The 26,844-nt window shown below is 47.2% G+C and overlaps 8 protein-coding genes across 8 annotated transcripts; 5 read left to right on the forward strand and 3 right to left on the reverse strand.

The window, feature by feature from the left end:
* Window positions 1-10: 10 nt before the first annotated feature.
* L203_101298 (uncharacterized protein) lies at window positions 11-672 on the reverse strand (the record flags this gene model as incomplete). Its single annotated transcript, XM_066210740.1, has 4 exons — window positions 11-88; window positions 134-314; window positions 378-435; window positions 492-672. The coding sequence occupies 4 exons, from the start codon at window positions 670-672 to the stop codon at window positions 11-13; spliced, it is 498 nt and encodes a 165-aa protein (XP_066066837.1).
* Window positions 673-918: 246 nt separating this feature from the next.
* Window positions 919-3,676, forward strand: L203_101299 (uncharacterized protein; the record flags this gene model as incomplete). Its single annotated transcript, XM_066210741.1, has 6 exons — window positions 919-1,005; window positions 1,051-1,108; window positions 1,162-1,484; window positions 1,529-1,800; window positions 1,847-3,051; window positions 3,102-3,676. 6 exons carry the CDS (start codon window positions 919-921, stop codon window positions 3,674-3,676), a joined length of 2,520 nt encoding a protein of 839 aa, XP_066066838.1.
* Window positions 3,677-4,390: 714 nt separating this feature from the next.
* On the forward strand, window positions 4,391-7,106 carry L203_101300 (uncharacterized protein; the record flags this gene model as incomplete). The annotated part of the gene is made up of 9 exons (XM_066210742.1): window positions 4,391-4,507; window positions 4,576-4,786; window positions 4,829-4,932; window positions 5,125-5,140; window positions 5,211-5,287; window positions 5,789-5,950; window positions 5,994-6,739; window positions 6,791-6,825; window positions 6,877-7,106. 9 exons carry the CDS (start codon window positions 4,391-4,393, stop codon window positions 7,104-7,106), a joined length of 1,698 nt encoding a protein of 565 aa, XP_066066839.1.
* Window positions 7,107-7,994: 888 nt separating this feature from the next.
* L203_101301 (uncharacterized protein) lies at window positions 7,995-13,574 on the forward strand (the record flags this gene model as incomplete). The annotated part of the gene is made up of 12 exons (XM_066210743.1): window positions 7,995-9,773; window positions 9,821-11,211; window positions 11,261-11,413; window positions 11,457-11,620; window positions 11,673-11,883; window positions 11,943-12,216; window positions 12,268-12,597; window positions 12,654-12,717; window positions 12,768-12,985; window positions 13,037-13,122; window positions 13,169-13,500; window positions 13,555-13,574. The coding sequence occupies 12 exons, from the start codon at window positions 7,995-7,997 to the stop codon at window positions 13,572-13,574; spliced, it is 5,022 nt and encodes a 1,673-aa protein (XP_066066840.1).
* Window positions 13,575-13,830: 256 nt separating this feature from the next.
* On the reverse strand, window positions 13,831-15,184 carry L203_101302 (uncharacterized protein; the record flags this gene model as incomplete). Its single annotated transcript, XM_066210744.1, has 4 exons — window positions 13,831-14,519; window positions 14,581-14,754; window positions 14,808-14,867; window positions 14,917-15,184. 4 exons carry the CDS (start codon window positions 15,182-15,184, stop codon window positions 13,831-13,833), a joined length of 1,191 nt encoding a protein of 396 aa, XP_066066841.1.
* A 166-nt stretch (window positions 15,185-15,350) lies between these two features.
* L203_101303 (uncharacterized protein) lies at window positions 15,351-16,322 on the forward strand (the record flags this gene model as incomplete). Its single annotated transcript, XM_066210745.1, has 6 exons — window positions 15,351-15,428; window positions 15,504-15,594; window positions 15,653-15,749; window positions 15,802-16,000; window positions 16,055-16,150; window positions 16,200-16,322. The coding sequence occupies 6 exons, from the start codon at window positions 15,351-15,353 to the stop codon at window positions 16,320-16,322; spliced, it is 684 nt and encodes a 227-aa protein (XP_066066842.1).
* Window positions 16,323-16,428: 106 nt separating this feature from the next.
* On the reverse strand, window positions 16,429-18,230 carry L203_101304 (uncharacterized protein; the record flags this gene model as incomplete). Its single annotated transcript, XM_066210746.1, has 3 exons — window positions 16,429-16,914; window positions 16,974-17,928; window positions 17,974-18,230. 3 exons carry the CDS (start codon window positions 18,228-18,230, stop codon window positions 16,429-16,431), a joined length of 1,698 nt encoding a protein of 565 aa, XP_066066843.1.
* Window positions 18,231-18,413: 183 nt separating this feature from the next.
* Window positions 18,414-21,432, forward strand: L203_101305 (uncharacterized protein; the record flags this gene model as incomplete). The annotated part of the gene is made up of 6 exons (XM_066210747.1): window positions 18,414-18,416; window positions 18,462-18,730; window positions 18,777-19,249; window positions 19,298-20,742; window positions 20,790-21,098; window positions 21,151-21,432. The coding sequence occupies 6 exons, from the start codon at window positions 18,414-18,416 to the stop codon at window positions 21,430-21,432; spliced, it is 2,781 nt and encodes a 926-aa protein (XP_066066844.1).
* Window positions 21,433-26,844: the final 5,412 nt, after the last annotated feature.

Here is a 26,844-nt window from a genome sequence, read left to right on the forward strand (position 1 = left end):
ACTCAAAGTGTTACAATCTTGCCAGCTCTGATGGCTTCCATGTTCTGAGGTGTGTCCCTGCAGCTATTAGTCTTTTACTCTTCATGTCCTTGATCTGTTTCTGTCAGCCTCCAATAACTTTTGAGATACTCACTTCACATCGTAAGTTTGCAAGAGTCAAGGTACATTTCAAGATCTCAACTTCAATTAGAATCTTGTTGCCCAATCGTCCTGGGTTGAGATATTGAATCTCCATTGAAAGCGACACTCCTGCCATCATTGGAGGACCCCAAAACGTTGGTGTATGCAATTGAACAAGAGCAACTGAGGTCAAGCTAAGCCCTAATGAGTTAGCCTCCCTCTTGTTCCGCAAACATAGACAAAAGGAAGCGACATACGTATCAACAAGCCAGGAGACGGCAGCTCCATGCAGATTACCAAACAAATTGGTCATGTCTGGCCCATCGCCATTCAGATCTTGGTTTACATCCGATATGATGAGAAGGACAGACCTTGGCTGATCACCCCCTCGAAAGACATCCTCCATCCTTCTACTCTTCGTCTACCTCGTTCGTCTTCGTCTGGCACATCGTCAATTTCCAGAATACGAAGAGACTTGACCAATGATGAGGCGAAACCTGTTTCAGCGGTTAAAGTTTGAAATCTCTGCTGCTCATCATCAGTAGGAAGCATCACGTCATAGGAAAGCTAAAAAGTTGATTCTCCTATGCAAAATATATTCTGCAAAGTTGCTGGCATTTGTTGAGCCGGATTAGAGATAAATGATAGCCGAAGATCATACTTGTTACGTAATATTCACCAAGACATCACGTGATTTCATATCTCGCGAGCATGTAGACGCGTTTCAAATGTTTCGTATTTATTCAATTGTTCTCATGTTTAACATTTGATTTGCTAGTCCATCAACGACTAGAAAGAATGCCGCCATCTGCGCTGGTCATTTCGAAACTTGGTATAAAGTGCGCGACTTCAGACACTCATGTCAAGGGATTGCTCTGTCTCAAGGTAGGCGACTAGCGATAAAATTGAAGCTGGCTGACGAGACAAAAGATTTCTTTGCCAAAAGATTATCCTGGGTCTACAGGAGCTCGCTGGGCTCTTTTCAACTGTAGGCTGGTGAAGGGTTATGTTAGGCACACTGACGCATACTTTGGAACGCAGCATCACCCCCTAATCTTGTGTCTCAGCCTACACTTCATGCTCTACCTCTGGCATACTCTAACTCGCCCAATCTTCGGACCGCCATTTCTTTACTATCGCTTCCTACCTCTTCCGACCTTCCGTCGCCTGCTTCTCTAGCTACAAGACCATATATCGACGTTTCAAGCACTACCGCCAAGGTCTATGTTGTGACTGATGCTATAGGTAACCGAAGAAGAAGTGGTTTTAAAGGAAAGTTGGAAAACACCGAGAGAAGCGAGTGGCTTGTGTGTATGGAATTCAAGCAGACACTGGATAGAGATGCCGACGAGGAAATTTACAAGGTATATTTGTATATGACTTATCAATCATAGTCTGACGAAAATAGGTTTTACTCCCCCTGCCTAGGTGTCTTGACAACGTCATCCGCTTTCAGATTGTACCTCCATCTACCTCAACATCAATCGTCAACGAAGTTAGCATCCTGACCGAACCAAAGATGCTTCCTCTTCCACCATCAACTTCCCAATCAAACTTGTACAGCACATCACAAAAAGATAGCGAGACATTTGCGGCAGAGTGGGAAGTTGAGGACGTTTTTGGTAATGGAGACGAAGTTGGCGATGAGGGCTCGAGTTGGCTAGAGGGGCGGTTTCAAAGGTGCGCCAGAGCTTTTTGTTTATTTTGGCTTATGGTTTATGCCTAGTACGGATATCTTGAGACTGGAATGGTCTTTCACCTCTACAATGGTTGATTCCTCCTCATCATCTCTTGTCATAACCCCTACATGGTCCAAATCGCCTTCTCTGCAAATGTATTTTGCATCCAGTGCGCCTGGATTCGACACCGTTGTTCCTGTCGAAGTCAATGTTCCCGAGGGCTGGGCCTGGTCTGAGCTTTTGATAGAAGGCAATGGTTTAGCTTATTGGAGAGGAGTCAATGAGGATTGGGATGAAGAAGATCCTGATCGTACAATAAACGAAGAACATGATGACTCCTTCATTAGTGTCCCAGGAAAATCATCCAGGCAATCTCTCTTTGGGCCACATGGATCGAGCTACTTGCCATCAATTGCCGGTAGCTCATCTGCAAATTTGATGCGCCAAACTTTACCTACGACAGAGAATATTGACGATTTCTCCTTTGAAATGAGCAGTGATCAATTAATGGCAAGGCCACATACTCCTCTAGGATCAAAATCAACACATGTGTCCAAAGCGACAAACCTTTCAGCGTCTAAACAGCTTGTTGCCCCAACGTCATACCCACTACGGCACGGAAGAATGTTTGATCTGTACTTTAACGATTCTGGTGATCGCAACTTCACATTACAAGGTGTGCTTGTGCCAGCTTCCCCGTTAACATTGGTCAGCCAATTACTTCCTTTCCCTATACCCCTTGTATCTTTTCCGACCAACGGAGGCCCTCAAGAATGCATAATACAATGCCCTAATGCCCTGTATTCCGGAGACTCTACAACAACTTCGGAACCAAAATTAGTTTCAATATCTTCGGGTGCAAGTTTTTCGTGGGTTGAACAAGGTTCTCACCTCATAAAGCGAAGCAGCCAAAGTATAAAAGGAGACGTCAAGGTCAGACTGAAAAGAGATGTCTGGGGAATCATTTCCATGTCTATACTTTTTCCTTACCCACAACATTTGGACGAGGTGGGCTTTAGTCTTTTTTCGACTGACACCAACGTTCGTATTGTCCGAGCGAGCATTGATGGGCTTGCTGCACCACGTTTTTTGTATAGCTTGGGTGATCAAATGGACATAAGAATAGGAAGAAGAGAAGACAGAGGAGGTTTGGCCGAAGTGGTTTTGGAAATTAGCGGAAGAGTGATTGGGATGCCAGTATTTGAGGGAACAGGTGATGGATTCATTGAACTGTGCGGTGATAATTGGGACGGTAAGTATTTGGCTATCTATGATTTTTATTATGCCAACGCCCGAGCACAGTCGCGAGAGCAAGTTTTCAAACCAAAGGATTAACACGTACCTCACCCACAACGTACTATTATACACTCTCCAATCCAACCTCCATCATTTTTTCTATACCTATCACATCGCCAGTCACGGCATCCCCAACACGGACTCTTTTCTCATTTTCCACTCTCTTCAACCTCTTTCTCCTGTGGCTACTGCTTTCTATGGGGTCGCAAATGCAAAGACTACGGCAGGAAGTTGCGTTTGTAGCTGATGAGGCCAGAGACCTGAGATATCACGGGTACCAACCCTCCCGTGAGCAGATGGACACTCAAAATTATCTTGAAAGAGCTGTTCTGCAAGAAGCGTCTGCATCAAATCATTTTGCACCAGGCGCGCCTAAGCCCCAAATTGCAAAAGACGCTTTTGGCTTACCGACATCTCTTACCAACCAAGTTCCAAGGCTAGCCAACGCTTTGGCCGTGAGACCCTATCCTTTTGAAGGCTGGGAATGGGTATCAAATCATCCGACGGTAAGCTCTCTAAAAAGAGGGGCAGTGTGGGTTTGGAGAACAGTTATTTGGTTGCTTCTGCCGACCGTTCATTAGGAATCGAGCTTTTGTATCTTGGATTTTGGGTTGTGGAACGTTAATGTATCAAGTATGCTGCTTGACCACCCGACCGCGCGAACTTGGCAGATAGGCAAGCTGGAAGCTGACATTCGACAGTCTAAAGTCACAACACACCATCATCAACCCCGAGGTTATGTCACCCGCAAGCTAAATAACAAGCTCTACTAGAAACCACATGTAAGCCTTTTCCCAATGCCCAATGTCACAAGTGGCCGTTCACACACTGAGATCTCAGCGTTGTCACTGTGGGCCAAGAACGCCACAGATCTCATATCTCCGCCGTCATATTTCTCCGAGAGATGATCGGGGTGGTGACGTGGAAATATATCAACAAACGATGACCTGTGAAGCTGATACACATGGTGCCTTTCTGGTTTCCCGTGCTAATGCCCGATGACCCGCTTTTTTGTCACCCGCCGGCGAATTTGGCGTAGCTGGAAATGAGAGAACGCGGCGACGCCATAGTCGACCATGAAGAACAGCCACGTGAATCTGATCCCGATATACCAACGGCTGGAAGATGTTGCTTGATGAATGGCAGCACATCACTAAGCATCCATCTGTGATGGGATTGCTGATTTAGCATCAAGCGGTCAGTCCCACCACTATACATCACAGACTAACCCTGGGAGCATGCCATAAGCAGACAATTAAATGCGCAAGGTGTCCTTCAGATATTGCCGTATGCCAATGCTTATCCTCTGCCCGCTGTCCATCTCCAGTGGCCGTCCATCGTATACAGCCGCCACATCTCCAGAGTGGCCCGTCAGCACCGAAACTATCCAGTCACGTCGTCATCCCAACAGGGTCTGTCGATCTCTCACGCGGAGAATTTCAATAGAGTTGGCAGTGGCTCATATGACGTGGCATTTCAGACTTATCCAATCACAGCGGAGGAGCGAAAGAGCGGCCATCTCCGCCGCCACCCAAGCTTGAAAACGCCGCTAAAGCCTCGCCCTTCTCACGGTCGAAAAGCGCCCACGCGACATGGGCTGAAATTTCCCGAGTTCAATGACTGCCCGTGCACAGACCTGATCATCGTCCATGTGTGGCAGGCGGGCCCCGCAACTTTACTTGGTCCGCCCGGTAAGTGGACTTGTGAATTGGAACTTTTGTTTATTTTCGCAGTGGTATTCTTTTCTGTTAATCCTTTCCGCATTATCTCCCAGGCAGGTGGAAACAGGCCAAGCCGGGGAACGGCAGCGCTGGAGTTGCCACAACGTATTTCAGCGGTTACTCGAGCGGACATTCCGCGACGACCTCTCGATTGCTGAACAAAAGGCGACCTGGCAGTTGCACTCGGTGTGAAGTATTCTTTGTTTGTCCCACGCATTCAGAAACAAAACATCCACCGACTTTTCTTTTGGCTGTCAGTTGGAGGTCAACCAAGGCGAAACGGCAACAGAGATTCTCGGGCGTGCTAGCGTTGCGCTGTCAAGAGTGGGTTGATTCGTTCTCAACACATGCCGCCGCCACCCTGGCTGACTGTGCCGCTCGAAAACGTTGGCAGCTTGCACCGACGCTTCTGCATATACAAAACGACACTGTCCAGCCTCGATACAAGGCAGCTGGGAAAACAAAAAACAGGTGAGGCCCTTTCTGACTGGACTGTTTGCTTCTTTTGTGTTCTGCGCCGTTGTTAATTAAGTCGGTGCCTGAAAATCACAACCATCTCTTTCTTTGATGGCTCATTGTCTGGGGCGTTTGACCAACTATGTTGAGTGATGAACGTTGGATGATTTTAAAAAGCGAGGATTGGAGAGTTGGCTCTGCCTATCAATGCCACGGGTAGGGCCGGCGTGGCTGGTGAGGGTGGCCGAGAGGGAGCTCAAGGGCTGTCGAGTTGGGCTTTTGGTTCTCGCTTGGTGCGCATGGCCGTGCATTGTTTGTGGCACTTTTACGTTCACAGTGTCAAGATGGAACATGTTGACTAAACGACATGTTTTCGAATTTTGATTTCTCCTCTTTTTAGCCTAGGTCACAATCCATGTTTGCCTGAAGCTTTTCTACCTACTTTTATGGTGCAATTCAAGCATCCCTATTCAAGTGGTCTTGTAACGTTCGCTGACTACATCCCTATTCTCATAGCTTCAGATCAAGTCGTTGACACCTGAAATCCTCTCTTTAGACAACACCGGCAGTACCATTACAAACAATCAAAAGCGCAATACGCATATCTACCACACTAGTTTTGCTCCAGTAACCGATACCGCTTCACAAGCCCTCAGTCCCTTCACCATGGAGCCTTGGGTTAGTGTTGATGTGAAGGGGATATCACTAACGATTTTTATAGTCATCAGGAATGTACAATTACTATAGTCAAGAATCATTACGAACATCTGCAAAACCAACTCCAATCTCCCTGGATGAAATACCTTCAGACCGTACGGTCAAAAGAGCATCTACGATGTCCTCTGCGTTCCTACCACCCCCACCCCCACACACATCTACTCACGGCGGTGAGGCAAACAATGGCCCTATCCCGCCTACGTTCTCACACAACGTCTATACCAATTACCAGCCACCGCTGCCACAAACACAGTCCAATTCTACAAGCAACCTGTCTTCACACAGTATGCCGTCCATGTCTCATCTGTCCCATTTTTCTCAGTTTCCGAGCTTCCCTGCAATGAACTCACCAGCAGTGAGCCTGACTGAGCCTCTAGGGCACAGCCAACGTACTTTTACCGACTCGATCCCCAGAGTCATGGGGCTTACATCGCCAGGTCTCCACCATTTATCGCCGGTGTCGCCTACAAACAACCTCATACCTGGATTGCAGCCTCCTTCGTCCATGTCTACCACATCTTCCACATTCTCCAGCGTCCCTCGTACTCCTGCCACCATCCCAAAAAGTGCAAAGCGAAACAGTGCAGATTTTCAGCATAGTCCCGAAGATTGGGATGAAGATGAAGAGACGGAACGTCATGAAATAGACAGCTATAAGGGGGATACTGGGAAGGATGACCAGCCTTGGGGTATGCCGCAAGAAGAATACAAAAAGCTGAATCCAAAAGACAAGAAACAAGTCCGGAACAGGTTAGTCTAGCTTTCAGCCGTCTACGTTTGAAGCTCATGTGAATACTCTAGAATTGGCGCGAGGCGATTCAGAGCGAAACGCAAAGGTGAGCAGGCAACGCTATTTTTCCCTTGCAATGGACTGACTAGGATCCAAGACTATGTTAATTCTCTAGAGAGAGGCATCAAGGCGCTCAACGATGAAAATGCAATGTTGCGAAATCAGCTGGAGATTTATCGCAATGAAATCAACGAATACCGGATGCATCAACGGGTTCCGCCCATTCCACCTACCATCAAAGAAACCGGGCTGGGTCTGACGGTAATATCTGGTAGTTCCCAGGAGCCGCTGACTGAACCATGGGAAGAGAGTAAAACCATGGTATGATGCAAGTCCATCACTATAGAAAGCATGTGAAGAGCGCAGAGAGGCTTTTAGTTTTTTGGTTTTTCTATTTCTCTTGATTTCGGCATCTCATGTAGTTTTCTAGCCACTCTATGTATCAGAGATGATGGTTGAATGAAAAGTGCCACATTTGTATAAAAGTGTCCCGATCTGTCACTGCAACTGCCACATCCGTGTGCCGGACGCGTCGAGCCCCGCCGCCACCCACCTTTGCGTCATTTCAACCTTGGCTTTTGGCAGTTATTTCAACAGTTCTTTTCATTCATTCTTTATTTCTCAACAATCTTTATACCCCTCGCTGTCCTCCTTGAGGCAAGATAGAGCGGATAGAGGTGGGTATTCTTTGTTTTGGATGGTTGCAAAAGCTGTGCGAAGACCAGGTTGGATTGGAGCCCATGCCGACCACGGTTTTTGGCGCCATTCTCATACAGCTTTCCCGCTTTTTCCATGTTTGATGTTGACGCGGTATGAATGATTAGGTCAAGTGCTGATACGACTATAACCATCGTCAGACATCTTGCTAGACAGGAGCAAGTCACTGCGTCTTCACGCTCGGACACTTTGTCTACCTAGACCCCGCTTCACTAGGTAAGTTGCTGACTTTGGGCTTGGGTTTGAAGGAAATTACAAGGAGACAGTTGGAGGTGTTTGAGACGCCTTCAGACTGGCTTCGCTGTGGCATCACCATTTGCGCCGGTCTCGCTTGGAATGACCAGCCGATACATTTTACTTTTCTTTTTTTTTTGGCTCATGGCAGTTGCAATCATGAGCAGAAGTAACTGACATTGAGATAGGATAGTGAGATAGAAGCAAGCAAAATTACTCGCGCGGCATAACTGTTGGCTTGTTTTGTTGGCGCTAAGGATTTACATGATGGCCAACCCTATAACCGAACCAACACCTGTACAACCTTCTCAATCTCCGTCTACGCTTGCGCCTCCGCCTGTTTATCCTTCTCGTCCCGGATCAGCAGACTCGTTTAAAAGTAATTCTTCCCGGCGCAATCAGAAGGGCGGTTCTTCAAACATGTCTCGAAGCAACTCCAATACATCATCTCGTGGCCATTCTGATAAGGGAAAAGGAGACAAGAAGAAACAAAGCGGTCCAACAACAACGATTAGCGGAGGTGTGAGTTTGGGTATCGGTGCTGACCAATCAAATAAAAGAGGTCAAGGAAAGGGAAAGGGTAACCAAGGCAAACCGGAGGAGAAGCAGGATAATGCCGCTGAAGATGACAAATCTCAACAGAAGAAGAATCAAGGCAAAGGGAAGAGGTCAGGCCCTGTCAAGCGACCAAATCCTATCAACACTAGTTCTTCCAAGCCAAACTCAAACTCTCAAAATCCTGAGACAAAAACATTTGAAGACGTAGGGACTTCGCAATCTGCACCTGGACCAAATTCTATCCACGCCACAATTTCTGCTCCACGTACAGCAATTGAAGCTGCCGTAGAGGCAGCCACTAAGAAGCACAAGGCTCAGTCTGGTGGCGATGCGTTGGCGAGCTTGCAAAAGATGATTTCTGACCTCAAGACTTTACCACCAACCTCTGGACCTGGTTCTGGTAGCTCTTCTGGCTCGCGATCAGCTAGTGTGGCTCGCGATCGCGAATCGCAATCAATTGCATCAGCTAGAGCGGAGCCAGTCGCTATCCCCAGCGCTAATTCCCACAAGGCATTGAAAGCTGATGCCCCGACGTTTACTCCTTCTTTCCAAAGCTCATTCTCCCCTGTTGCGTCAACGTCTGGCTTATCAACATCGCCAAGTAACCAAATTTCTAGTCAAGTTCTACCACATCCGCGAACTACATCTATAGGCAGCGCAGGTGGTCATCCTCGTCGGACTTCTTCTAGCTCGGTGGCAAGTCCAGGATTTGTTCCCCCTTTCAACCCGTCTCCTGTTCAATCGTTCGGTAACCCCCTTCCTCCGTTCTATCAAAATTCTCTGTCTAGTCACCCTGAAGCCGACAATGAAAACTTATCGTCATTGGCTTTTGCCCATCAAGCCAATTTGCAATATCAGCAACAACAACTCATTGCTGCTCAACAACAGCAGTACCAATACATTCAACTTCTGCAAGCCCAACTGGCAGCGACACAACTTGCTCAACATCAAGCACAGCAAGCTGCTCATCAGAGCCAACAGCAAATGGGAAGCTTTATTGCTCCTCGTTTCCAAGCACTTGCCGCTCAAAGAGCTGCTGCTCAACAACAGCAACAAGCAGCTCAACTTGCACAAGCTCAGCAAATATTTGAACTCCAGCAGGTACAGCTTCTTCAGCAGCAAGAGGAGGCTCGAGCGGCTGTGTTTGCTGCGGAAAATGTTCGTTCTCAACAGCAGCCTGTCTTTGATGAAGACGAATCTCCTGAATCTCTTTCTGGTTCGCTCGGACCTACTGGGCGACCTCAACTTGCGCCTTCCTTCACTTTTGGTGGAAAACCTAAGCAATCACATACACATCAAGAAAGTATCTCTGAGAAAACATCGTCTGCCAGAGAATCGTTGTCACCCTCTCAGTCTCACGCTTCGCCAATCATTGTAAATAGAAGCGAAGGTATTGGAGGAGCCGCAGCTACAGGACTTGCCGGTCTGGCAGCAAGAGCACACAAGAGAACAGGCAGTGAGATGTCTTCTGCCTTACAGCAACAAGTGAGTTCATTCTGTCAGCGTCTGTCAAGCTGCTTACATGTGTATAGCTTGTCATTCAACAAGAAATTGAGGCTCTGCAAGCAAAACAAAAAGCGCTCATGCAACAAGAGCTCTCTAATCACGAAAGTCCTCTTGCTCAGCTTAACACAACTCTGTCTTCGAAGGTAACTCCGTCTCAAACCCTCTCCCGTCACCGTCGAGTACAATCAAGTATGCCATCATCTTCTGCTCCAACCGAATCAATACTTGAGCGTGATCATGAAAATCACTCAAATACACTAGGTGACATGCTTCCGCCGCCTATTCCTGCTGGCCATTCTAGACGTCATAGCATGAATATTTTTAATAAGGCTGCTGGTTCTGGCGCAGGATTTGGTATGGCCAATGATACCACGGAAGGTGCTGCTGCACCACCTGGTCATCGGCGCTCTAACAGTCGAGGTGGTATGGATAGCGGCAATTGGCGTCTCGGCGCTTCTGCTAGTAACACCCAAAGTCAAAGTCAAGTCGCGGACCTTGCGGCCGCCCAAGCTCAACTCCAATCCCTTGCCCAATTCCGTGCAGCTGCTGGTGGAGGGCATACGAAGATGGCTTCATTCTCGTTTCCCAATATGTTGCCAAATTTACTCGCTGCCACGACTCTACAAACCCCTGCTGGGCAGTCCCTTTGGCAACAGCAACAGGCATTCCAGATGCAGCTTCAACAGACCTCTCAAGGTCCCCAGCGAAAGTCTCTTTTTGCACCTTATCTTCCTCAGGCTTCTCTCCCGCCTCTTCTGCAAGCAGGAAAACTAGTTGTTGGTGTGCTCAGAGTAAACAAAAAGAACAGGTCCGATGCCTATGTCGCTACCGATGTTCTCGAAGCCGATATTTACATTTGTGGTTCTAAGGATAGGAATCGAGCTCTTGAAGGCGATATTGTCGCAGTAGAGCTTTTGGATGTAGATGAAGTTTGGACAGCGAAAAAGGACAAAGAAGAGAAGAAGAGAAAGAAGGAAGAAAACGCAGCCTACGACTTGAGACCATCTGCGGCCAAGAAATTCGAAAAGAAGAAAGATGATGTTGAAGTAGAAGGCCAAGGGCTGACTCTCTTCGATGATGAGGAGGTCAACGATGATACCAAGCCTACTTACGCCGGCCATGTCGTGGCCGTCGTTGAGCGGATGCCTGGCCAACTGTTTTCCGGTCAGTTGGGTGTGCTCCGGCCATCTTCAGCTGCTACAAAAGAAAAACAAGAACTGGAGCGCCGCGAGCGAGAGGGCGATCGGGCTAAGAAGGAGGAGCCAGAAGCTAGACCAAAAATTGTCTGGTTTAAGCCAACTGACAAGCGTGTACCTCTTATCGCTATACCAACTGAGCAGGCACCCGTAGACTTTATAGAAAACCCCGATGCCTATGGGAACAAGCTGTTTGTTGCTACCATCAAGCGATGGCCTATGTAAGGCTTGGACTTGGTTCAGTCGAATTATAAGCTTACATTGTTTTAGTACCTCTTTACATCCTTTCGGTACTCTTGTAGAAGAACTTGGCCCTATTGGAGACTCTGAGGTGGAAACTAGCGCGTTGCTCAAAGACTGTAATTTCCCGACCGAAGAATTTTCGGAAATGACCATGAAGTGTTTACCGCCATTGCCATGGAGGTGAGTATATGTTTGTCATGATTATATGCTAACAGCTCAATAGCATCCCTGAACGCGAGCTTGAAGTCAGATTAGATTATAGAGGCCAGCGAGTGTTCACTATTGATCCGCCCAAGGCGAAGGATTTGGACGATGCTTTATCCCTCGAAAGGAATCAAGACGGAACTTGTATCGTCGGTGTGCATATTGCGGATGTCTCCCACTTTGGTATATCCAAACACACTTGCTTTTCTTCCATGTACAAGCTGATAAACTGCAGTCAAAACCAACACTCAACTCGATCGGGAGGCTCGTAAGCGCGCTACCAGTGTATATCTCGTACAGCGAGCAGTGCCAATGTTCCCTCCTCAGCTTTCGGAAGATTTGTGCAGTCTTCTCCCTGGCGTCGAAAGACTGGCATTTTCTGCCTTCTTTACTTTGGATGAAGATGGCAATATACTCTCGAAGAAGTTTACAAAGACCATCGTCAAGTATGTTTTTAATCTATCAGGTTAGGAGAGTGGTATACATTATGCTAATAATGTTGAAGGTCCTGTGCCAAGCTGAATTACGCAGATGCTCTCAAAGTGGTTGATGGCGGATCTTTGCCAAGATCCAAGACTGCAGGCACTCAGCCTGCCTCTGCAATCGAGGAAGACATCAAGCGCTTGCATTCTATAGCTAGCCTAATCAGGAAGCGACGCGTTGAAAATGATTCAATGCTCAGCAATTCACTCAAGGTGTCATTTGAACTAGACGCCCAAGGTCGACCAGTTGATGTGGAAACTTACAAACATGATGCAGTTTCTGCTATTGTTGAAGAGGTATACACTGGCTATGATGTCTGGATTCAACAAGGACTAATATTTGTATAGTTTATGATTCTCACTAATCAAGCTGCCGCCCATATCATTGCTGCCGGTTTACCTGAGCAAGCTCTTCTTCGTCGACATGAAGCCCCTACAGAGCGTAGGCTAGATTCTTTTGTGAGGCGCGCATCCAAGCTTGGTTTTGAGGTGGACCCAGCTAGTGCGGGAACTCTTCAAAAATCGTTTGATAAAGTTCAAAATGAGGACGAGGCTCTTTGTCTCGAACTATTAAGGAAAAAGGCTATGCAAAGTGCCCGGTACTTCTGCACAGGCATGTTGGATATTGCAAAATACTCCCATTGGGGTCTCAACAATGCGCTGTACACCCACTTTACTGTATGTTAATGTAATCGTCTGAAGGCCATTGTTATCAATCATTGACATCGCATTAGTCCCCTATTGGTCGATACGCCGATGTCCTCGTGCATCGCATGCTCGACACCTGCTTGTCAAGCCGTAAATTCAATTTCAACCATAACTTGTAATGACTTGCTAATAATTAATAGCTAATCCTAATGAGGTCAAGTTCCTGATGGACCGAGATCAGGTTGCCAAGGCCGCTCAACAATGCAATATGAAGAAGCAGAGTGCCGAGTTAGCAGAAGAGCAATCCATACATCTTTTTCTTTGTATGCTTATTCGCGATCTAACTGAACGTTATGGTCCTGTTATTCGCGAAGCCAGAGTGACGAATGTACTTGAAACGGCTTTTGATGTTATAGTTGTAAGTCAATGCCATTTGGTATATGCTTAAAAGTTAATGATGAATTTAAAGCCCGAATTCGGTGTAGAGAAAAGGGTCCATGTAGACAAGATGCCTGTGGAAACTGCCGTCTATGATGAGCACAACGATGTTCTTTCGTAAGTATTCTGTCACTAGCGCATTTGCTAAGCTAAACTTGACTAGTCTGTATTGGACTAAGAAAGATGTTCTTACACATCTCTCGGAAACCACTGATGATGCCCGCCTCCTCAAGATCAAATCACTCGGCGAGCGGCGCGCACTTGGCCACTCTACCTCTCGAACAGCCGATGAATCTGCTTTGTTCGAGGGTAACACCTCAGGAGTCGTCTCTAAGCAGTATGAGAAATCTGCCCACCCATCGCCCCTCAAATTTGAAGGCCTCAGGAGCGCCGAGGGAGGACACAAAATTCAGGATGTAAGAGAGCTGATGAGCTTACCAGTCATCATCACAAGTGATATGAGCAAAAGCCCTCCTGTGCTAGTCGTTTATGCTTGTAAGTATTGAGCCACAGATTCATGCTGGCAAATTATATTCTGACAGATTGAAGGCAATCCATACGCAAAGTAGGAAGATAAAGCTGGAAGAAAAAAGAGCTATCTGTGTATACGTTTGTTTCTCATTATAAATTTAGGAATTAGCTTTTAAAGTTGAGCATGTTTTTCTCTGCCTTTTTTCCCTGTTTGCAGCATGTGGGTTAGTGGTCAAGGAAGAAGAGTTGATAAGATAGATAAAAATGTGGTTTGATCGTATGAAAAGGGAATCATCATAAACCAGTTTCATCATGCGAGTTACAATAAGGTTTGCATGCGTAAAGGTGTCAATATTATGAGCTAGCTTCTTGATACCAGCCGTGTCCATGAAAGCATGCCAATCTCCAAAGAGCAATGCCCAGTAACATCACAGCTTTTCTATCTAGTTGCTTTCTCTTGCACTCTCGTCTTGGAGCAGAAACACTCAAAGCTAATATCCCAGATCTTTCGCCGTCTGCATCTGTCAAACAGAGCCTGTCTCTTTCAAGCGAGTATATACCATCAAGGAGGGTATAAAGATGGGAATGCAGATCGGGTGAGATGAGAGAAGAGAGATCATATAAGGGCTGGATTGTGCCCAGGCCATTCGGTATCTCAGAGGACAAGAGCTGTATGTTGGGAGCAGCAGGGGGAAAGGTTGTGGGTATCGGGAGGTCTTGAAGATCGATACTTGATGAAAGGGCTGGGATTGTGGGTATTGCAAGAAGTGCAATTATACCTTTTCCTTCAATTTGGGCACCTTTTCTCGCGTGCTCTACTTCGTCTTTCGACAGCCATCTTAAAATCTTCTCAGCAGGTTGATCTCGATCTCCGTGCTGTCGGTCCAGAGAAGGGTTTTGCATGCGGGGAAGCGCTCGAAGTTGTCGATAGAGATGTCTCAGTTCGTACAATACTCTATATCCTAACTGAGCTTCTATAATGTCTGCCAGACTAGGAGGTATCTGTAATCCGCCAATCTGCCCGAGAACACCAATATGTGGTCCTACCCAGAACCGACATTAGTTTACATTACCAAAGACAGTAAAAAGAACTGCAAATCTAACCTTTAGAATTGACTAAAGCGTTGATATGCTCTTTGTGACAAGTCACATACATACCTTTACCTCGTTTGTTCTTGTCTGGAGAGGCAACTTGGGTAGGCAAGAGCTGGAGACTTTCGGACACACCTGTTTCTACCGAGGAGGGGCAGTAGGTGGGTTGAAGCCCTACCAAGAAAGCTTTGATCGTGCGTCAACATCGTCGTCTTATTAAAGCAATCGATACTACATACCAGACGGAAGGGATTGTCTGGTTACTATACACATTCTTTTTGGCGAGTTGGACATTCTCACTATCGTTGGTTAGACAATCTAGCACTGTCCATAATGAAATCGGCAAACTCCAAGGGTCGTGATTGTCCTCTTTCTCGCTCTTTTCAATGTTTTCATACTCTATTGCTCTTCTGTGCTTCCTCAGCGGTCTTTTTCTTTCTTGGCCAAAGTAGCCAGGAAAAGAGGTAGGATTGTAAATTGGAGAATCAAGGATGATGGACCGACTAGGCCTTGTTCTTGGTTCAGAATGTGATGTGGTGGGTTGTTGGGTGGAGAAGAGGCGAGCTTTATGCCTACATTTGGGGCATATTGTCTGGCGAGCTATACTTGAAAACATTATTCGATGGCTGAAATAAATAAATAATAAACAAATTTCAACATTACATTTGTTGCAAAAGACAAGAAAAAGATTAACAAAGAAATCGTGGCATCACCATATTTAGAAAATTTGTCATTTATTATTTTACAACTTTTACAATTCAACATCTCTTTTATAAAACAAAATGTCAAGAGCTCAAACAGTAGCTGATACGCTTTCCTCGGCTATCAACAGCTTGGAGAATGATCAAAACCTTCGCAAAGTCAGTCTTGAGTTATTGTGTTCTCGCAGTGAAACAGGACAAGTGTGGAAGAGCTCAACTGGAGTCATTTGATAGCAAATCAAAGAGGCATCTGAACCTATAGAGGACCTTGCAAGATTGGCTTGGTCAGAAGTCAATAAGGTCCATTCTGCATCTAGTTCTCAGCGTATGCTTGTGTAATTCACCCAAGTGGAGTGTCTAGGTGCTGACGATGGGCTCCATAGATCAAGAAATTTGTGGAAATGCGTTAGGGATTATTGAGAGGATTGCACCTTTATGGACTAATGTAGCAAAGTTGATCCCACCGGGAGAGTTCTATCGGTATATCTCCTTTTTTCCGTTTCCCTCATAAGCTGACACCCATTCCTCATAGACACATCTCTACCATAGGCCCAATCACGCGTTCTTTAACGACGACCTTAACGCTCTCTCGTTTCCTCTTGCTGGATGAGTTGACTCCTGCATTTGTAGTGTCAAATCTGATAGGGTTGGATCAAGATGGCGTCAAGGGCATGATTTTATTGAGCAGTGACGATTACTTGCAAGGTGTCATTGGGACTGTCAACGAACTTGTATGTAGGCAAATAAAGGAGATGGCGAACAGTAGAACTAAAAGATCTGTGTAGCCGAGGCTGTCTATCAATGCCGTCACATCCCAAAATTTTGATCTTCCTGTTAAGATTGCTGCGTTTGTCAATGACATTTTCGCTTCATACTCTCTTGTTTGTTGTCTCTCCCATTCATCAAGTGATACTCTGACATGCACCATAGCTCAACCTCCGAAATGACGGTCTGAGGCGAAGGTTTGATAGTCTCAAATATGATCTCAAGAGGTGCGAGGATGTAGTTTATGACCTTACACTTCGTGGGCTGGCACCTACTCCTAAAGCATAAGACGGAGAAATGCTTTATACTATATCATGTTTTGCATGCGAGAGATTGTAATATATTCTAGTGCAACTAAAAGTACATCTATGCGTCCAAGCCTGAACCGATACAATCAAGCACTGGCCAACTCTTTCTCTGCTCTCCCATCGGCTGTTTTAGCTTTTTTCGTCGTCCTTCTCGCTATCCGAGTCCCCTCTTTTTCCTTTGCCTCGCGTTTTGCAGCCTGTCTGGCCTTGTGCTCTTCCTTGGCCTTTTTCTGCCTCTTGAGTAGTATATTCCCTACGTCCACCCCAGCAGCCTTCAATCGTCCCAATTGTTTTGTGTTGAGCTGTTCTAATTCATCAGGGGTGTAGTTTTTCTTAATCCCACCACCAAACGTAGAAACGACAGACGGAGCATATGCCGATGGTGAGGAAGATATAGGGACCATACCAGGGACCATGGGAGGCAGAGAGTCTTCGAAATCTTCCTCAAACCCTGGCCATCGTGGCAGGACACCCAACAGTGGATACAAATTCAGATTCGCCAAAGTCTTCGGGGCAGTCGTAGGGAGTGCAGATACTAGCGGTTCAAATCGGGCCGAGTCCGCAAGGGCGAGCTGCCAGAGTATCAGATAAGTTCAAAAATACAGACACTTACTGATCCGCTCGTGCCGACCTTGACAACGGCAAACACCCGTCTCATCTCTTGCATCTCGGTCTCACTCAGCTCGCCACGAACAACAACATCTTGCTTGCCTTCAATTCCCGGACCAGGGTTCTTCTTCAGCGAATCCCACGCAGTATCCAAGCTAACAACAATCTCTCTGTCATCTCCCAATAGAGTTAGCGGAACGAAGTCCAAGATGGGCTTCTCCAATGGCAATGTATGCACCACCGGCTTGTCGCCCTCCAATCTTTCAGGCAAGACAAAACTGTGGATAGCAGATGCTCCTTCAGAGTACAACAAGATCACCGTTTCACCACCAATCTCAACCGAGTCAATCCTTTTGACACAAACACCCTGTCCGCTGGGCAACATGTACCCGTCAGGGGCACTGTAGAACGTATCCTCTTCTGGCGCCAGTTCCTCTAATACATGATTTATCTTCAACTTTCTCGACCCAGGTTTATGCCTCCGAAGATGTGATCTCACTCGCCTATGAGGCAGCACACTTGGCCATATTGATATGGTATAGGGTGGTAGAGATGGCTGATTTAAATCCCAAACAAAAAGAAAAGGTTCTCCTCCTGCGGAAAGAAGTAAATTCGGCCTGGACGGAGGGATATGGAGGGCAGAGACAAATCCATCGTGGCCAAAAAGAAAATGGTCAATGACATAAGACTGTGGATACCGTGAAATGCGAATATGCTCATCTCGGTCGGCCGTGATAAGCCGCGAGCCATCGGTCGTAAGTGTGTGAGCGTTGACCATGGACACATGACCGAGGAGGTAGGTGGCATCCGGATTCTGGCCTGGATCGGCGACAATCACATATATCGGAGGCCGTTCGGCGGCGGGGTCCGCCTCGATAGGATCTAATGGATACGAGTAGACATCTCCGACCTTGTCTGAGAGAATGATTGAGCGGTCGGGGGCGAAGGAAATGTCTGATCCTTTTTTAACAACAGTCCTGATGGGAGGTGGTAAGTGATGTCGTTATGAGGATTGGGCGTACCTCGAATGGCGCAAAGAAATCTTGCCCTCTGGAGAGAGACTCCATACACAAAGTTTCTTGTCTTCGTCCAGGGTCGCCGCCACGCTGCCGTCTGGTAAGATAGCCACTAGTCTGATCAGCGCTGAGGTAGTACTCGGCGCCGAAGAGCAGAGGGCGCCGTTGGTGGGATCAAAAATGACAAGACCGGGGCCTGCAGCGACGACCAAGAAGCGTGAGCTGGTAGCCAGAGCGGTAGGTGGATAAGGTAGTTGGGCCATGGTGGGTCGTCGATGAAGAATTATAAAAAAAAAGAAAATACAACTGAAATTGGTGAACGGAAGCAAATGGAGTTGGGATAAAATGGATAAATGGTGAGGGTAATATACGCGTCGCGAGAAGCATGGTTTTCATTCTTTTTCGACGCGTCTTTTTTGATTTTTTTGATTCATTCTTTACATGAAATGGTGAGGAGAAGAGAGTACATGGAAGATGCGCTAAGGACAATGTAGAGCTCGCCTGGTATACCGCCGTCGTCACAGCAGAGGGCCAAGCGTCCTCGCTCACGCTCGCCTACAGCCGGCCCTTCTGGCTTGCGGTCGTCGCCGCCGCCTTCGTCACTCCCCCCGTCGTCTTTGCCACCGTCGTCGCCACCCCAGCCGTTTTCGGATTTTGATGATGATGCTGTAGCGGATGACGAAGAAGAGGTGAGAAGGATTGGTCGTGAAAACGGCGATGATGAGGAGGAGGGTGAGGATCTTTTTAACGAGGACATGATGAAGTGAGTTGCTTGGTGGAGAAGAGGACGTTGATGACGTTGGATGTAGCGACTATGAAGTGAATCAGGCCTTGGATCAGTATTCGGATGCAGATATCGATGACCGCTCTTCGGTGGCAGGCCCGACACGCGTTGAGCGACTGGCTGCCGAACGAGCCATGGCTCTCCGTGACCGCGGTATCTCGGGTCGACGCGCCGGCCGTCGGGACCATATGCCCGCCTTTCTCCAATCATCGGATGATGAGGCTTTTGCTGATGCTCAGGACCCTCTGGCGGGAATCAATACTCGTGTTCGTCGAAGGCAGTATGACGAGCGAATGGCTGAAGATGATGTTGAAGAAGATGAGGAAGAGATGAGTCTGGAACATTTGGGTGATATCAAGGCTTCGAGTATCGCGGAATGGGTTGGGCGTGAGGCTGTCAGTCGGGCCATCAAGAAACACTTCAAGAGCTTCTTGATGACATATGTCGACAAGAACGGCCAGTCAGTGTATGGTCAGAGAATCAAGCATCTGGGTGAAGGCAAGTGCCGGCGGATTATTTTTCCTATTGCAAGCTGACCTATCATAGTCAATTCGGAATCTCTCGATGTTTCTTATATTCATCTCGCCAACACTCGGCCCATTCTTGCCTATTTTCTTGCAAACTCCCCTCAACCCATGCTTCAGCTTTTCGATACCGTTGCCCTCGAAGCGATCCTCTTGTACTACCCTTCTTACGATCGCATTCATTCCGAGATTCACGTCCGAATTACTGAACTCCCGACCTCCATGTCTCTCCGAGACTTGAGGCAATCCAACTTGAATTGTCTTGTTCGCGTGTCTGGGGTTGTCACTAGACGAAGCGGCGTTTTTCCTCAGCTTAAATACGTCAAGTTTGACTGCCAAAAATGTGGGACCACGCTTGGCCCTTTTTTCCAAGACACAAATAAAGAGCTCAAAATCTCCTTTTGCCAAGCATGTGAAAGTCGAGGTCCGTTTACAGTCAACTCGGAACAGACGGTGTATCGAAATTATCAAAAGATGACTCTCCAGGAATCGCCTGGCTCTGTCCCGGCAGGTCGTCTTCCTCGGCATCGAGAAGTCATCCTTTTGTGGGACTTGATTGATATGGCCAAACCGGGTGAAGAAGTTGAGATTACAGGTATCTATCGAAACAACTTTGATGCATCCCTCAATTCCAAGAATGGTTTCCCCGTCTTTTCGACCGTGCTTGAGGCTAATCATATCAATAAAAAGGAAGATCAGTATTCTGCTGTCCACTTGACGGAAGAGGATGAAAAGATGATTCGGACAATGGCGCGAGATGATAGAATTGCCAAGCGAATCATAAAGTCTATCGCGCCATCCATCTATGGACATGATGATATCAAAACCGCCATTGCGCTTTCGTTGTTTGGAGGCGTGATGAAGGACATCAATAGAAAACATCGAATTAGAGGCGATATCAACGTCTTGCTTCTCGGTGATCCCGGTACAGCCAAGTCACAATTCCTGAAATATGTCGAAAAAACAGCAAACCGAGCAGTCTTCACTACAGGTCAAGGTGCTTCCGCTGTCGGTCTCACTGCCTCGGTCAGAAAAGATCCCATCACAAAAGAATGGACGTTGGAAGGTGGCGCACTTGTGCTCGCTGATAAAGGTCATTGTCTAATTGATGAGTTTGACAAAATGAACGACGCAGATCGAACCTCGATTCACGAAGCCATGGAACAACAGTCCATTTCCATTTCCAAAGCGGGTATCGTCACCACCCTTCAAGCTCGTTGCGCCATTATCGCAGCCGCAAACCCTGTCCGAGGCCGCTACAACCCAACGATTCCATTCCAACAAAATGTCGAATTGACGGAACCCATTCTGTCACGATTTGATGTGCTTTGCGTAGTCAAGGACGCAGCGGATCCGGTACAAGATGAGATGCTAGCGCAATTTGTGGTGGGCAGTCATTTGAGGAGCCATCCCATGTTTGATGAAGAAACGGATGAAGTCAATGTGTCAACCGTGATTGATGCTGATGTTTGTCTTTCTTTGTCTCCTCTGAAGTGTGCTAATCTTCTCCAAAGGTCATCCCACAAGACGTCCTACGTAAATACATTATGTACGCAAAGGAGCACATTCGCCCCAAACTTCACCATTTGGACCAAGATAAACTAGCTCGTCTTTACGCTGACCTTCGACGTGAATCTCTTGCAACGGGCTCGTTCCCCATCACCGTCCGGCATCTTGAATCAATGATCCGGATGGCAGAAGCAAGTGCAAAGATGCATCTGAGAGACTATGTCCGGGTGGATGACATTGATTTGGCAATTCAAGTAGCCGTCGGAAGCTTTGTCAATGCACAGAAAATGTCTATAAAAAAGACACTTGAGCGGGTGTGTCTCTTCTCTCTCCTGGTGCAAGACAACCACTAACACCTTTATGCAGGGTTTCCGAAAATATGTTCATCAAGCTACAGACCACGAAGAACTGGTCGGCTTCTTGCTCGGAGGCATTGTCAAGGAAAAGGTCCAACTGTATCGACATTCCCATGGAGAGAATCCCGAACACGTCGTCGTCAAGGTGTCGCAACTTGAGCAGAGAGCGAGAGAATTGGAAATTTATGATGTTCAGCCCTATCTGAAAAGTAGACTGTTTGCGACCAATGGGTACAAGATGGTGGATAAGGACGGTGAGAGATGCGTTGAAAAGGTATTTACGATTGGATAAGATCGACAAAAGTGTGGAAGAGTGGCTTCTTGGAAGGGTTATCATGAGGGTTTTTCTCCATTGTCGTGAGATTTGGGCATTTATTAGATCCATACATTCACTTGAGAGTGGTCGATTGTATCTGGCTTTTTAATTGAGATGGACTGTACACGCAGGAAGCGACAAACAGATATATCATTTCACCTTTTACGTATCCATCGCCGCTTTACAAACATCTCAATGACATTTGCCCTCGGATTTTGGAAGAATTTCAAACAGTCTCCCTTCGAATACCCCATTTGTTGCTGCCATTTCTGCTTCAGCATCACAAATTTTGCCTAAACAGCAGTGTCAAGATTCCCAAGTCAGCCAATAAACATTCATGCCATCGGAGTTGCATTAGAGGTGACTTTTTGTTCCAGAGCCTGGGTTGTGATCACTCCTATCATCCACAACGCCTACTCGTCTCGATAAATATCCGCGTTGAACCCGGTATTTCAGCGATCAAAAGATCCACCTATCGATAACGTGTGCATACCTTTTTCTGCCGCCCACAAAAGATTAATCAAAGATAAGCAAATGCCCGCTGCTGGCTAATAATACCGATAATCAGCCCGAGATTCCGCTCCTTTATCACCCATGCATGGCTTACTTGCCATTCCACCGATGAGACCCAACGGTTATATAGCCAGCCACCGACACGGCATGCTGACCCACAACAAAATCTATCTGCGCTCTAGTCTGTAGCTGTGAATATTGGCATTCTCCATACATCCCCAGAGTGTATCTTTCCATTCACAACCTCCAATGTCTCATCCTCGCAGACCTTGGGAATTTTCAGACAACAACCAAAGGGGTTTTCAAAATTCTCGAAACCCGCAAGATCCTAGGCAATCACTTGGCGGATCAAGCTCTTTGGCGCAACGTCAATCCATCTCTGGTAACTCAAATACTTATGAATCTCCATACTCGGTGAGTACATTGTCCACTCAGCCAGCTTTATAACTCCAACCCATCTTCAAGTCGCTTCTCCTGGATATACCGCTGACCAGTCGCAGTATGTTGGCAGCCAGGGGGGATCCTCCACAGCGTCTCATCCAGCAAATTACCCGACGGGCCAGGCGACCACCGTCGACCCATGGAAGGATCCACAATATCTAGAGGCGAATGAGCGGATTACGAAGCTGGTTGAGGGCGGGAATCAGATTACGTGGAAACCGCGCAGTAATGAATACACTTCTGTTCCTTCCAACGCAACTAGAGACCGTGACGAAGCAAGAGAACGAAGTAAGTTGATTTGGTGATGTTGCGTCAAACAGCCTCCTGACAAGTGTTTTGCTCTGAAAGATGCGGCAGCCCTTACGAGGCATCGTGAAAAAATAAATAATATAAGAACCGCTGAAGCGGAAGCCATCCAAGTTCTAGCCGGACTTCATCATCAGCGTACCAACACAGGTAGTCAATATAGCACTGATCCTTCAGGCTCAGACATGTCTAATGTGCCAGGCGGGTCAGCGCAAGGCTATTCACAGGCGGAGTATCCCTCCTCTCACGGTCATTCAAGTGGTTCAACACTCTATCCATGGGCGAAACCGGGCCGAGGCCGTCGAAAATGGCGTGTATACTAAGGAGAGAATACCCATTCATGTCAGCTTCATCAAGACGCTTCCCGTTATATACAAACCCGACTCAAGGCAGCGAGGTAGGGTGTGTGGCAAGGAGAGACGCATGGAATAGTTTAGTGCTCGTTTATACTTGCCTGTTATGAACCGTTGAGTTGAACATGTGTCAGGAATGAGGTTGTTCTTGGGCTTGGTCTGGGAGTCCTTGGGACGAGTGGATTATCTAGGAGTATCTATCTCAAATAGATGAAGACAGCTATCAAGATTCATTCCTTGGGGAACTATGAACCACAATCCCTTCCTTATATCTTGTTTGCTCTGCGTCCTTCAACCAGGTTCTAGTTCAACCAACTATACCATTCCTCTGCATACACAGTATCCTGTCTTCTTATATCCGCACCTTGTACATGATCCTGACAGTGGCTTCGTAAACCACCGACAGATAACCCATGGATTTCCCTCCAGCAAGCTCAGCGAGATGACCGTTGGGAAGAGCTGCTGCAATATTACCAAGCGAGTAAAAAGACAACTCCATCAAACCGACCAAAGACTCCCAGAGGATGGAAAGGCTGGGTACTGGAACCCATCGATAAGCCTCAACCCAAAGAAGCCACAACCCATGGATTCACCTCACATTACGGACGACCTCTGCGAGCATCACGACGATTGCTTAAACCGGTCAAGTATTCATTTCAGTCAAATCTATGGTAGAACAGTGACTATTGCTCCTAGGAAAGTAAAATAAAAGAAAAAGAAATCCTTGCCACCGAAATCATACCACACGATTTAATCCCGTTCCGTTCTACCATCACCCTCATCGAAAGCCATTCCATTTATCTTCAACATGTCAGACATTTCCTCAATCTCACCTTTGATCCATACTTTAAACGACTTTTGCAAAGTCACCTTGGGATGAAGAATGTCAGTATCATGTACATGGTTCGGATACCAGAACACAGCATACTGTGTATAGGTCAGAAATAGTACAGTGGTTGAACCAGACCCTGTCTGAGGACGTACAGTAAAGAACATACAAGACCTTCCTGTTCATAGTCCCCAGAGAATCAATCTGACACCTGCCTCATCTACTTCAGATCGATACGCCTAGACAACCCACTCGTCCCAAGCACTCCCAGACCAAGAATAACCAAACGCCTGACAAAGAGATACAAGGTCTCCCTGTTTATAGTCCCATAGAGAATGCATCTCCTAGCTGTCTTTGTCTCTTCTAGCTAGACACATCTTACCGAGCTACTCTCGCCCCAAGGCCTCTAGTCAAAGCTGAGAACCCACCCAACGTCCTGACACTTTAGCATCACCAACTTTGCCTAAACAGTGGTGTCAAGATTCCCAAGCCAGACTGACCAACCATCACCCTCCTGGATCATTTCCAGTCCTCCAAGCGTCCAGTGTCGATACACACCCCTGTCACAACCTTGCAATCATGACACGGAACACAGCCCATAAATCCTAATACACCTCTGATTGCATTAGGATGACCCCTCATTCAGAGAGCGGGTTATGATCACTCCTATCACCCACCACACCTACTCGTTTTGACAGTCATCCGCGTTGGACCCAGTATTCCCGATCAAAAGATCCACAGATCGATAACATGTGCATCCCATTTTCTGCCGCCCACAAAAGAGAAACCAAAGATAAGCGAATGTCCGCTGCTGACTACCAGTACCGACCATCAGTCGGAGATTCCCTTCTCCTTTATCACCCATAACCTATTTCAAGCTCCACCGACGGGACCCCACGGTTATATAACCAGCACCGACACGGCATGCTGGCCCACAACAAGATATATCTGCGCTCTACCTCGCAGCTTTCAACGTGGACATTCCCCATACATCCCCCAGAGTGTATCTTTCATCCCACAATCTTCGATGTCTGGCTATCCTCAACGCGGCGATGGGAATTCTACAGGCCATTTTGGCCCAAACGACTTGAGACAATACTCAATCAATGCCCGAAGCTCTCGAACTCAAGAGGGCAACAGCGGAAACCCTTATGTATCTCCAGACTCGGTGAGTACACTGTCCACCCAGCCAGCTTTATAACTCAAACCCGTCTTGAAGGAGCTTCCCTGGGATCATACGACTGGTCGGCCGCAGTATTTTGGCAGTCCGGGGGAATCCTCAGTGTCTCATGCAGCAAGTCTTCAGACGGAACAGGGGACCGCTGACAGTAACACTATTGATATGGCGTCCGTGCCTGATGAAATGGTAATGGATATAGGTGGAGTACCGACTGTTGTAAAAGTAGACAAGACAAGTGCAAGTAAAAGAAAGGGCAAAAGGAGAGCAGACAGTAAGTTGATTTGGTGATGTTGCGTTTTGCGTCAGACAATCTCCTGACAAGTGTTTTGCTCTGAAAGATGCGGCATCCTCTCAGACTACTCGTGATTCAAAAACGAATCTCGTGAAAAAAAATACCACACTCAGAGCGCAACGTGACGCGCTCGCAGCACGACTTAATCAGCTCGAAGATCACTACCGCCTTCCACGTAGTTCACAATCCATAATAGACTCTTTCTGTGATGCACCTGAAGACACAGGTGAACAACATGGCACTCATCAACTCCCAAACGCGTCTGGGAGTTCAGTGATGCTAAATCCAGACCTTGCACAGGGGGGAGGGTTTTGATGGAAGGGATTACCCTCCCTATGATCTAGCATCCCAAGACTCAGCAACGTGGAACCAAGGTCATCATTCTGGATGGCGCGGATGAAAAGCAGGAGAGGATACACCATCCAAGCCAACCCCGTCAGGACGTTTCCCGTGGCGCGCAAACCCGACCCATGGCAGTGAGGTAGGGGGTGTGGCAAAGAGAGACGCATGGAATAGTTTAGTGTCGTCCATACTTGCCTGTTATGAATTGTTGAGTTGAACATGTTGATGGCTGCTGTGGATACTCAACAGGTGGTGCCAGTGTCTATGGGTGTGGGGTGTGGTTGCTGTATGTTGGCTATGGGTTGTATCTATTCCGGGTGAGATGGTTCAGTGGGTTGTGTTGTATCATCCAACGTGGGTATCGTCGATGAGCAGTCTCTTGGCCGGCTACCACAGCGATGCTTCTTCTCGTGGTGATTGAAAAGTGGTGTGGTGAGTGACAGTGGCGGAAGGCGAGGGGGTACAAGGGTTGTTGTCGGTAGATGAGAGAATGAACTTGGTGGCTGTCTGTTCCAGCTGCACATGTCTTGGTAAAGCGACTCCCGTCGTCCCAAGGCCTGGCGTGCAAAGCCCGATAACCAATCCAAATCCCGACAGATGCCCTTTCGGATAAAAAAGCATCGAGTTGAGTTGTACGATCAGCCCTCTGATCGATGAGGTCAAGCTGTATGTCACGGAGGCTTACTACGATTGGCGAACACCGTCAGGCTTACCACTGCACTCGGTTGAAGGCAGCAGGTGAGGGAAGGCTACCGTACGTCAATGCCGATAGTGTTGGTACGACAGATGTCGCATCCAACTGTCCTGGCAAATACACCATTGAACTGGAAGCAGATATGGACTTTATGTGATTGATGCATAGATGCTACATGTGAGCCAATGTATTACCCTCTCTGTGCACTTTGTGCAGATAACACATGCTAGTGGGCGACTCTTTCGTGAAATGTTCGTTTCTGTCGTGGGACAAGTGGCAGATGGCTTGCCGTTGTCGCTATGAATCTATATATATGTATATCAATGGGTGTCCCGACTATCGACAGGATGGAATGCTGAGATGATGGAGGGGAGGGAGCACAAGGTAAGAGTATACACGTCTTGGCGAAAAGGTATAGGATGAAGCGTCCAAGGATGT

This window comes from Cryptococcus depauperatus, chromosome 2, assembly GCF_001720195.1.
Source record: "Cryptococcus depauperatus CBS 7841 chromosome 2, complete sequence".
Classification (NCBI taxonomy): domain Eukaryota; kingdom Fungi; phylum Basidiomycota; class Tremellomycetes; order Tremellales; family Cryptococcaceae; genus Cryptococcus; species Cryptococcus depauperatus.